At 46.0% G+C, this 12690-nt stretch overlaps 1 protein-coding gene across 1 annotated transcript in view; it reads left to right on the top strand.

Annotated features, from left to right (window-relative positions):
* Positions 1–12163, top strand: part of lzts1 (leucine zipper, putative tumor suppressor 1) — a 42229-nt gene extending 30066 nt beyond the window's left edge. The window contains exons 5-10 of the mRNA XM_080432943.1: positions 6478–6661; positions 7186–7619; positions 8177–8350; positions 8714–8845; positions 9142–9336; positions 11535–12163. Coding sequence (XP_080289069.1) covers positions 6478–6661; positions 7186–7619; positions 8177–8350; positions 8714–8845; positions 9142–9336; positions 11535–12161 — 1746 coding nt within the window. The 3' untranslated portion in view covers positions 12162–12163. The remainder of the gene's footprint in view (positions 1–6477; positions 6662–7185; positions 7620–8176; positions 8351–8713; positions 8846–9141; positions 9337–11534) is intronic.
* Positions 12164–12690: the final 527 nt, after the last annotated feature.

Below are 12690 nucleotides of genomic sequence, written 5' to 3' on the forward strand. Positions count from 1 at the left end.
CCTGAACATTTTAGAGTTTAGAGATATATTTGTTAAGTTAAATAGTGAAAATAGTCGATCTACAAGTTCAAATGCGGCGCATCATGACACGTTATGAGATTGTACATCTGCTATTTTCACCATTTTTATGTGACACTCTTGTATAAAACAAAAACATAAAAAGTTGAAATATGGAGATACGAGGTTTCTGCCCGACAGCAACAGAATACAAAACAACACGGTACATAACAGTCCAAACCAGTGTGAGATTAAAGTAGAAACATGACCAAACAAAACCCAAACAATGAAAAACAAGGCAAACATTGGCGGTGACACATTTGTGCTGAGTTTAGCCAAAATCTCGAGGCTGGTTTTAATTTAAACATTGCAAAAGCCTTCTGAGATTCTAAATGTTTATGGGTATTGAATACCACTTCCCCACTACTTTAACTGAGAACGCAGACCGACTATAAAGGCTGTGTTTCTGAAGTGTGGTACTGGTGCTACCCAGTCACCTCTAGTAGATGCTCTGCTAATGGCGCTGCCACTGTGGCAAAACAGACCAGACATCCAAAAGGAGTGGGTGTGAGATTATGATTTTTGTTCAGGCATGCACTACTATTCTTTGAGACACAGGCTCAAATAATGATACTGTTGCTGTTTGCACATGCATGCAGAGGGACTTAAGTTTTAACATCCAACTGTCACAAAAAGTGGGGCGACCTGCTAACATGGTCCAGCAGCGCGTGACTGAGAATGTATAATGAGGAGATTCTGTAAGACATGGCAGCCTACATAATGTGACTCTCTGGGTCACATACAGTAGTGATGGGTCTATTGTTCATGATCAATTCGTTCAAAATAACTAGTTCTTTGGCGTGTACGTGAACGAACCCGTTCACTTCCTGAAGCTGTTCATGCCCCCCCCGTCCCCTCCCCCCGTACACAGGACGGGAGTGCGAGCTGTTCCCGCGACAGACAGACAGCGGTGCGGTTGGTTAGTTGTTTTTCACTAGAGATGACCACTACAGTACACATGCATGTCATGGGTCATGGGTTTTTACTATGGTATACACTCAGGCGGCAAGCTCTCTCCACTGGAAATGAGGCCAATGCGGAACTACTGAAAACGCTGCGGCTGTCATTAATGGCCCAGAAGGTGTCGCGATTTCCCCTGCTGCTGGTTGCAGAAGACTTTTCATGCCATTCAACTCAACGGGTATTTGACCAGACTTTACACTTGATTGTATTACCTTAGTAAACATCGTCATAAATACTTGATGCGTTCAGTCGCTAGTTTAAAGTCTTCTTTCAACTACCATGATATGCTTTCTTTTGTAAATGATGGTCCCATTTATTTTGAAATGAATTATAAATATAGGGTATATGCTTCCAGGGCTTTTACTGGTTGTACTGAGTGAAGACCCGCCCTCACTCACCTTTCCGACCAATAGCATTCATTTTCCGGTTACATTTTGGGACCGGAAATTCCAAGATGGTGGATTTGAATTGGCTGAAATAGTGGCCTCAGTCAAAACGGATAGAAAGTAGAAACCAATGGGTGTTATGGCTCCCTTTGTCCATTTTTTTTTTTACAGTCTACGCTTAAAATTAACTCTTTCACTGCCATGGACGAGTAAACTCGTCAGTTGGCACTTGGTCCACAGTGCCAAACACGAGTTTGACGAGTGTTTTCAGTGGTTTTCTACTAGAGGGCGCTCTTCCGCAACCTATGAGCCACTATTTCAGGCTCAGACACAGAGAGATCTAGGAGATCACGTGATCACAAGATTTACAGCTCCATCCACTTCCTGGTTAGCGTATGTGGGGAAACGGCTGTATCTTGAGTTCCTTTTTTTCCCCAGCATTTTTGGCGAGACGTGCTATTTTCAACGGCCTATAATAAGAGAATGGGGGGTCGCGATGACTCTTTCTTTGTTTTGTTGTGGAAGCACAGTGAAACCCTCCGTGATTATCAATGTTCGGGGGATTGATCATACTGGAGATAAATATTCTGTGACCAGTTGAAAAGGTAAGTTAAACGAAAAATCGCTGGCACTGGGTGATTCATTTATTTATTTATATCTGGCAGTTCCAACTGTCACTAAAAGTGGGGCGACCCGCTAACACGGTCCAACAGCGCGTGACATGAGAATGTTTAATAAGGAGATTCTGTGAGACATGGTAGCCTACATAATTAGACTGGGGTCACATACAGTACACATGTCATGGGTCATGGGTTTGTACTATGGTACACTGGACATGGAATCACTACATATATGAGCTATTAAAGCTTTATTATGTAACTTTCCTCTTCTACCCCGGATTTGAACCCGGTTTCCTGCGTAAGTGCAGATTATTTTTATACCATTGAGCTAATAGAGCCTGCCTGCTTGCTCAGGGGATAAATTGAATCTTGACCATCGGGTCAAAATGTGTGGCTTTTGTCTTATAAGGCATTAATTATACGGAATATGGAGATACAAGGTTTCCGCCCGGCGAGGGGGAAAAGCTACTGTTTTTGTACATGTGAGGGTTCCACTCGACAGAGACGATAGGTATAGTCAGCCATTTCTCATCTCCCCCAATGCATTGGACATCCAAGCTCACTAATCAGCTCCTCGCTGATTAATGACCCAGGAATGCCTTGATCTCCTCTGAGGAGAAGCCCCTGTCTGTCTGTGCCAGGTCTACATAATATCCTCTCTGTGGAGCAGAAACCTCTTATCTCCATATTATAACTTTTGATGTTTTTTTTCCCGTAAATTCATGCCCTACTTGATCCATACTACAGCAGTGGTTTCCAACCTTTTTCATGCCAAGGACCAAGGACCGACCCCTACATTTATATTCATTTGACCGTGGACCCCCATCTGAAAATGTTTTGAATCCTGGAAAAATAACAGTTTTAGACATAATAGGTTTCCACCTGACAGAGACGATATATCCTCGCTGTCGGGTGGGCGAACCTCATATGTCCAAAACTGTTCCTTTTGTTGATGATTCTTTTAAAAAAACATTTTAAACTATACTAGTGAAAATAGCAGATCTACAAGCTTGCAACGCGATGTCACGATGAGTTGTGAGCTTTTGCTGATCTGCTATTTTTACTACCTTTGTGCAACACTCTTGTTGCGGTGAGGTAGGGCATCGATTTACGGGGGAAAAAACATGAAACGCTGAAATATGGAGATGCAAGGTATTCCGCCCGACAACAGCGATATGCAAGCACACAGCTCCCTCAATAGGCCTTTATACACCGCAAATGGATGAGAGAGAGAGAGAGAGAGAGAGAGAGAGAGAGAGAGAGAGAGAGAGAGAGAGAGAGAAAGAGAGCTGGAGAGAAGAGGAGCCAGCTAGAGCAGAGCGGATAGAGACAGAGATGAAACGGGAGCTAAGTAGACGGAGAAAGAACGACAGAGAGACTGAGAGAGAGAGAGAGAGAGGGAGGAGGGAGAGAGATGAGATGAGATGGAGAGAATGATAAAGAGAAAGGCCGGGATGGTAGTGGTGGAAAAAAAGTACAACAATGTATTTTTTTTTTACTAGTAGTAATACAATGCACAATATCGTTTCTGTCAGGTGGAAACCTCATATGTCCAATACTGTTACTTTTCAGGATTCAAATTCAAAAGCATCCAAAGTAGCACATCTATTTTCAAGTAGGTCAAAATATGGAGATAGGAGGTTTCTGCCCGACAGCAACGATATAAAGTAAAGAAGGAACGGTTTTGGACATACAAGGTTTCCACCCAACAGCAACAATTGTACTATGTAGGTACAGGGGAGGACCGTGGTGTGAGCAGCGTGATATACTGTAACTATGAGACGACACTAGCGTTGACTCCCATTGTAAGAAAGGAATGAGGAAGTTCTCCTTATATCTCTTTCTTTTTTACTTAAAAAAATAATAATTTAGAGTAGCCAATTATTTTGTACTGCCCAATTTAGTCGTTATGCCAATTAATTCCTCCCCACACACATTTCTGTGTTGTCACTGCTGTCGTATCCTACTGACTCACCTGCCAGTGAGGAGCCCCCACCAGGAGGACGTAGAGCCTTTTTCCTACTCCTCCCGCGCAACACTCCCTGCTGACAGGTGCCACCCCAGCCCGTAAGAGTACGCGCAATGACCGATATCACCCTGCCCGCCCGGCTTCCCTCGGCCGAACACAACCAATTGTGTTCGGGTAGACACTCGACGAAGCCGGAGGAACCACGGTGGATTCGAACCCACAACCTCCGTGGTGGTGGGCAGGGACTTTATCACTGCACTACCCGAGCGCCTCCCGAGAGTTCTCAATGAGGAAGTTCCAATGTTTGGAACTACAGGAGAGGTAACATCCCGCTTTGCGGCGAGATCAAAGCGTGACACAACTCTCTCTCTCCATGGGTCTGAGGTAGGCAGGTAGCTAGCCAATACCGTTGTGCAATGGAGCATGAATTAGGTTTATGGGAGCAGCAGCATCTGTTGGCCTGTGTTTGTATGTCTCTCTCTCTCTATGGGTCTGGGTGTGAGGAGAGGGAGAAGAGAAGAGGGGAGAGGAGAGGAGAGGAGAGTGTACTATGTAGGTAGGAGAGGACCGTGGTGAGAGGAGAGGAGAGGAGAGCGTACTATGTATGTAGGAGACGACCGTGGTGAGAGGAGAGGAGAGGAGAGCATCCCAGGCTTCCATCCCAGCCATATGAAGTCAGTGTGTAGGAATGCTGAACCCACAACAAGCCTGAACCAACTAACTCACACTTCAAGTCCAGCCAGCGTTCTCACATTATTAATGTCAGAGAGAGAGAGGACATTCATCTTCAGGCAGCAGACAGCCAGCGCACGGGGGAGAGATGAGGGATGCAGGGGGGAGGAGAGGAGAGGGGAGGGGAGGGGAGGAGAGGGGAGAGGAGGAGAGGGAAGAGGAGGGCAGGGGAGTGGAGGAGAGGCGGGTACAGATGTGTTACTGTTTGTGACACTCCTCGACGGCACAGTTAAGACGGGACACGTGGAACTACAAGTTGATCTTTAAAATGACTCCTCCCCTCTCTCTCTGAATTTTCCTTTGCTGTCATGGTGGAAACCTTCTATGTCCAAAACTGTTCCTTCTTTAATATTATTAAAAACGAAATAAAACAATTTAAAAGGATGAAAATAGCCGATCTACAAGCTCACAACGTGGCGCATCGCGGCGCGTTGTGAGCTTGCAGATTGGCAATTTTCACTACTTTTGTGCGAGACTCTTGTACGAGGAATAGAAGTTGGGCGTTGATTTACGAAAAACTTTAAATATTAAATATTGGAGATACAAGGTTTTTCTGCCAGACAGCCGCTATGTGTAGTTGTTTATGTGTTTTTTAATGCGGAGTCTGCCTGTGGTGAGAGCAGCTCCGCATGCCTCTGTGGTTTCCATTTCTACAAGACTATATCGGAAAAGAAAAGAGAAAAAGTTGTTGTTTTTTCTTCCCCCCGGCCCTCTCTTCTTCGCACGGCTACATTCATCTCTGAAGGTGAAAGTGTCCATAAAAGGAGGTCCCGCTCCTTGCTCTGGTACAGTACATCGACTAACAGGGCATCCTAAAAATAAAAAATAACTTATAGATCCACAAGTTTCCTATAGTGCTGGCCAACGTGTCGTCACCACGGGGGCGTGGCATAGTAGCTGCAGACATACTTGTGGGGGTCAATGTTAAGTCAACCTATTTATACCCCACAAAGATGTCCGCCGCTCCAACTTGTTGACGCCCCCCTCAGGATTTTTTGGTACGCTCTATAGGGAGCTTACTGGGGATAAGAGGGTGTGTGGGACAGTAATCAGAAAGGGTCATATTAGTCTGCCTACTAAAGGAGGGCGCATGCTACCATTGTTGTCGTCACCCTCTCACCGCGGTGGTTTGAAAACAACAACATGACGCCACTAGCCGCGTAGATAAGCGACTCACCGCTCACCTCAACACATCTTTCTGTTTTTACTAACCGACATCACCGGACTATGAGCGCCTAGTATCATAATCACCTTTTAGGTGAAAACGTTTCCACCTAAAAGGTGAAAGGGTGATCACCTAAAATGGTAGCATGCAGCCACCTTTACCTTACAAGATCTCCCTCCACACAGCTGATTAAAATGAATGATCAATGCTTGTCAAGCGCTGAAGTCACTTAACAAACACCATTTAATCCCTGTGCAGAGATGCAGGTGTCACAGCAACCAGTCAGAATGAAACACAGTGACAGGACAGGAGTTAAGCTACAGCTAAGAGTCATTGATCATTAATTTAAATCAGCTGTGAGGAGGAGGGAGATCTTGTAGAGTAAGTAAACACTAATATGACCCTTTCTGATTTCTGTCAGGTTGTGTTCCCACATTATTGTTGACTGACAGGGATCACTCAACTGAATTGAATGACTGCCAACAGGAAGTGACATCCATAATTCACGCGAGGCCTCATGGGACACTGGAAACTTGTGGATAGATAAACTCAATCTTTCTATTGTTTTTGTCCTTCTCTCTCTAGGCTATTACTGACAAGTCTGTGGTCCGGCCCACCGCCTTCAAGCCCGTTCTTCCCAGGAGCACGTCCTCCCCCGGGGCCACGGCGAGGGCCCCCAGCAGTTTGGACCACTTCCTGGGCCCCCTGGAGAGGGCCAGGGGCCCCGCCGACACCTACGGACACAACATGAAGCAAGACACCTTCTCAGGTGCTTGTAAAATGGTTTTAACAACACTAACCCTAAGCCAAGTGCTTCTCAAACTTTTTCATGTCAAGGACCCCAAATTGATCAATATTTGCCCGCAAACCCCCATCTGAACATGTTTTGTGCCAGGGACCTCCAGAAGCAAAGATTTGAGTTAAAAGATAAATGTTCACGATTTAAAAAAATTGCATATCTACAAACTCACAGAGCGGCACGAAGTGATGCACTGTAAACTTGTAGATCTGCTATTTTTGAATAGCCAAAGTATAAAAAAGGTTAAAGTGGTTAAAAAAAGGTTGAGAATCACTGACATACAACAACAACATATAATGGATTTACGGGATTAAGTCTTCATAATAGATAGACATGTACAGCTTTGCTGTATGTCTATTTGTCTTTGTTGACATAATAGTGACACGCCTCCTGGCCTCATCACAATGAGGAAACACACTTCAACATAATGACTCTGTAATTGAATTAAAGAGGCCATTATTTCCATCTCTTCATCTCTTCTCCCCTTCCTTCAGGGACGCTGTCCGACTCCGGGCGTAACTCCATGTCCAGCCTGCCCACGCACAGCACCAGCGGCAGCCTGAGTGCGTCCACACCGGGCCCCGCCCCCATGACTCACAGTGTGGGCAGCTCCACGACCCCGGCCAACGGCGGCCTCGCCCTGGGTCCGCATCCTAACTGTCCTCCGTGGACCAACGGCGGCAATGCATTCAAATCCATTAGCCCGAGCTACGTGACCGGCGGAAATAGCAGCAACGGAGGGCTAGTAGGGTCTAAGGCTAACAACAGGGACGCCGGCCACTCGACTTCCGCGGACCAGCCGCCGAGCCGAGTCCCGTCTGAGAGCGGCATGGGCGGGATCCGATCCCCCATCACCACGGACGAGCTGCTGATAGAGCGCCTGGAACAGAGGCTGCTGGAGAGAGAGTCTGAACTCCAGGAGCTACAAGTACTGTAACCCAACTTTATAAAATAACAGCCTTCATCCATGTAATGCAGCAGCGTTTTCATAGATAGCTTCATAGACATAGTCATTGACAGCACTATAGTATCATCACTGTTGTGTAAATTCATGTTTATTTGTTTGTTTGTTTGCACATGATCTTTTCTATTAATATGTTGGATTCACGTATGTTCAGGCTTAAACCCTCAATACTTAGTAAACTTGGCATTTGGCTCTGCTCTTTCCCCCTCTCTACACCAAACCTCTTTGCCGAAAATAGCCGATCTCCAAGCTCTTAACGTGTCGCAGCAATCTGCTATTTTCGGTGAATGTTCCTACCAGAAAAGGGATGCTATAGAGTTCAAGTGGTCAATGTAAAAACAAAAACAAAAGTTCCTATCACACAAAGATTTGGCGGCCCCCCTGTAGTAACTCTTTACTTTTCTTTTCTTTTTTAAAGGTAATTTATTAAATCGATTAGTTTTAGTTAACTGCTGCACCCTTATTTTGAATGGCAATTTTTTTTATACAAATGATTTAACTCTGCATATCATTTATTGCAGGAAAGCTTTGAGGATAAGGAGGCAGACACGTGCCTCCTGTTCGAGGAGAGGCAGAGGTACCGCACGGACGAGATGGAGGGTCTGAAGCAGCGCTGCTCCTCACAGCTCCGCCAGGCCTCCCAGAGGGCAGCCAGGAACCAGCAGGCTCTGCAACTGCAGGTCAACCAGCTCCAGGTCAGCTCAGCTCCACTCAACCTTGTCTTAGAAGAATTGGTGAAGGCATTTTTAAGGTGTATTTATTTAGACGATTGCAAGTGAAAGGTAGCCTACGACCACACAGGAAAAAGGAAAGAAAAGGTTAGGGGGACGTGGAAAATGGGCCCAAAGAGTTTCAACAACTAAAAAGTAAAGAAACAAATGGCAATGGAATGAGGCAATTAAAATAGCAGATTTTTCCCCTTTCTAGATCTTTCTTCATATTCCTGCCTTCACCTTTTCCTTTTTTGACACAAACACGCCGCCATGCCATTATTACCATGGCAACAGTCTCATCTTTCACACAAACGATTAAATTAACCAGTGAACTGACACATACAGGTGGACAACGAGCGGCTCCAGGAAGACATCTCCAGGATGACGAGGGAGAAGGACCTGGCTGAGGTCAGACTGAGGTCGTACGAGACCATGAGCACGCAGCTGGCCCCCACGCTGGAGGAGACGCAATGGGAGGTGAGTCCATAGAGTTAAAAAATAATAGAGAGGTTAACGAAAATCCCCGCCCATTCACTTGTATGGAGTTGCTCACCCAGCGCATGCATACTCCCTTTTCACCCCTTCTTCCGGGTTGGGAAATGTGACGGGCGGGGCCTATTTGGGGCCTATGTGACGCGTTTTGGGTCACTTGCGCGTTGTCTTGCATGCGAACTAACTAAAAACTAGCAAATCCGCTCAAAAAAAATAAAGAATAACTAAAACTAAACTAAAATGAAAAATCCACAACTATTTCAACCTTGCTGTGTTGCTAGGTGTGCCAGAAGAGCGGGGAGATCTCCCTGCTGAAGCAGCAGCTCAGAGACAGCCAGGCGGACGTGGGCCACAAGCTGAGTGAGATAGTCAGCCTGAAGGCCTCGCTGAAGGAGCTCAAGGCTCAGCTGGAGGCGCTGGAGCAGCAGAACAAAGACCAAGTGGACCGAATCCACGCCTGCAACGTGGACACCGAGGTGGGTGGTCTGGAAGTCTGGAAAATAGTCATCGTTCTGATGACTGTAGTAAAGATCAGTGGTGGAAAAAGTAGTCAAATGTTTTACTTATGTAAAAGTATCAATACTGCAATGTAGAAGTACTCTGTTTAATAAAAGTCCGGTATTCAAAATGTACTTGAGTAAAAGTACCAAAAGTAAAAGTACCAAAAAGTTTGAAAATAGCAGATCTACAAGCTCACACCGCGTCGCGATGCAACACGTTGTGAGCTTATAGACGCAACGCTTTTTGAGCTTGCGCTCATCCAAGTGCCGCGCTATGAGCTTGTAGATCTGATATTTTTGAAAAATCATGAAAATGTGTGCAAACCTTTGAATATATATATTTTTAAAGCGAACATTTGTAACTCAAATCTTTGCTTCTGGGGGTCCCTGGAACAAAACGTTTTGAGATGGGGTCTGCGGCCAAATACATTGTGTGGGGTCCTTTTTGGGGGGTCCTTGACATGAAACAATTTGAGAACCACTGTTCTACTGGATCTCTTCTCCACTAGTCTCTCCCTAACATTTTAGTCTTGTTTTTATTTACTGAAGAAATTGTCAACATATTAAGTCATAGTTTTAGTCATCACAGCTTAGTTTTTATCAGTGAAAAAAGGCCTTCAGCCAACCAGTCTGGCAGAGACAAAAAAGCTTTAATGAAACAGGCTAGTAGTTCATCATCATTGAGCAATAAAACATTAAAAACCTCCCTTTTTCAGCCTCAAATGGCCTCTTCTTCAGTGCTTATTGAGGTTGGTCTTTTTGACGGTTTGGCCGTGACTAAAAAAGCAAAAAAATAAAAAGCACACTGCAGTTCAAACGAAACGAGCAGCGATGAATTAAGACTCGGCGGTTGGCATTTTAAAAGCATTTGATGTCTGGTCTGAGTGCCGGCTTTCATGAGATCCGCCACCTCAGCATCAACCTTTGGACTCGTTGCCATATTTTTTTTTCAGAAACTGACAGGCTGACTCACTTTATAAAAGCGGGTGCCGAGGTTTAGAGACCCGCTCCATTGTGTGGTGCAATTTACAATTTTAGGCGTTTAGCAGGACACTCTTATCCAGAGTGACTTACAGAGTGCAGGATCAGAGTAAATGACAGGTAGCCTACCCTAGCCTAGTCAACAAATGACAGGGTAAATGGTCTCAGAGTAAACGACGTTCCGCTACAGACTAGGACGCCCTGGGAAAATACAAGCTCACAACACATTGCGTTGTAACGCGCTATGAGCTTGTAGATCTGCTATTTTCACTATTATATTTTGGTCTCCTGATAGATGTTTTTTTTTCAGGCCAATTTAGTAAGAAACCAGTGTTACACATCCTTTAATGCATTGGTTCTCAACCTGTGGGTCGGGACCCCCAGGGGGGTCCCCACATGATTTTTTGGGGGGGTCCCTAGTTGACAGCAAAGTGACAATTTAAGGACTTTTAAGACCTTTTAAAAAAAGACCATTACTGCATCAAAAGTTATCAACAAACTATACTATAAAAACTGGTCAAACATTGGACAAATTGTCAAATAATCGTTGTAGATCGGCTATTTACACAACATTTATCTGTGGAACCGAGTCAAATTAAATGTAATGCCTCAACTCTTACAATTCCAAGTGCTTGTCAGGGTGGGGCGTCCCCAGTTCAAATGTGATTATTTTGGGGGGGGTCTCCAGTTCAAATATGATTATTTTGGGGGGGTCTCCAGTTCAAATACGATTATTTTGGGGGGGTCTCCAGTTCAAATATGATTATTTTGGGGGGGGGGGTCTCCAGTTCAAATATGATTATTTTGGGGGGGTCTCCAGTTTAAATATGATTTTTGGGGGGGTCTCCAGTATAAATATGATTATTTTGGGGGGGTCTCCAGTTTAAATATGATTATTTTGGGGGGGTCTCCAGTTCAAATATGATTATTTTGGGGGGGTCTCCAGTTTAAATATGATTATTTTGGGGGGGTCCCCAGTTCAAGTATGATTATTTTGGGGTCGCGGCTTGAAAAGGCTGAGAATCATTGCTTTAATGGATGGTGTCAGGGCATTCCACATTACGGTGGCACAGCAGTAGAATGACAACTTTCCCATGTTTGTTTGTTCTAAAATTTGGGTGCTACCAGATCATGGTCTCGCTCCCTCACGGGTTCAAGTGGTCAACAACAACATTCCTCTCCATTTCCACCAGGTGTGCCAAAACGAGCTCCAGCGCAAGAAGAACGAGGCGGACCTGCTGAGGGGGAAGGTGGGCGAGCTGGAGACCGACGTCCAGGCCATGAAGAGGGACCTGGCCCAAGCCAAGGAGCAGCGGCACCGGCACAGCCTGAAACTCGAGGCCCAGGCCCAAGCCCAGTCCCAGGCCCAGGCCCAAGCACAGGCCCAAGCATCGTCGGGAAGGCAGCAGAGCCAACAAGGCAACGCAGACTCCCTCCTCACCCATGGCCAGGGGGACGGGGGCGAGGGGCAGGAGGAGAAGGAGGACCAACAGCAAGACTCCCCCCTCCTCCTCCAGAGGGAGGTGGAGAGGCTGAAGGGACAGCTGTGGGAGGAGCGCGAGGCCCAGGAGCGGCTGGCCAGCGGCTTCCGCGAGGAGCGTCAGACGTGGAACAAGGAGAAGGACCGGGTGATCCGCTACCAGAAGCAGCTGCAGGTCAACTACCTGACCATGCACCGCAAGAACCGCGACCTGGAGAGGATCCTGAAGGAGGTGACGGCCGAGCTGGAGAGCCGCACGGCGGGGGAGCTGGACAAGGAGATGGCCTACTGCGGCTCGGGGCTGCAGACCTACGAGGACGTCATCGCCACAGAGATTTAGGGTGGGGGTAGGGGGTTTATTTCACTGGTTCTCAACCTGTGGGCCGGACGGAGCCCACTGGTGATGGGCCGCGAGGGTATTGTGAGGAGTGGGGGGGGGGGGGGCAATTAAATTGGCAAAACACTGAAGATTTTAACGATAATATAATATTCATATTAAAGGTTCCATGACATCAAATTATTTTTTTCCCAGTTTTTTGGGGTGTTTTCTGACCTCAAATACAGTTTAAACATTCAGTGGATTGTCTATGGTCTGGGATTTTCTGAATAATTAGGCTCAGAAAAGTGCTGTGATTGGCCCGTGGACTTTGATGTCACAGTCCATTACTCCCGCCCCCTCTCCTCCCCTATACTTCTCCTTTGGGGGGCGGAGCAGAGGCGATGGTTGACAGGCAAAATTCATCAACAGCGACACCCGCAGCTGAGAAGGCCTCAGAACAAAGAGAGAAAAAAAACTGCCATGGCTCACTGGAGTGGATTTTTCACTTAAAACCTTTTAATACACGTTTGAAGGACCATGATAAAGACTT

The sequence above is a fragment of the Gymnoscopelus braueri genome (genome assembly GCF_963280865.1).
Source record: "Gymnoscopelus braueri genome assembly, chromosome: 7".
NCBI lineage: Eukaryota > Metazoa > Chordata > Actinopteri > Myctophiformes > Myctophidae > Gymnoscopelus > Gymnoscopelus braueri.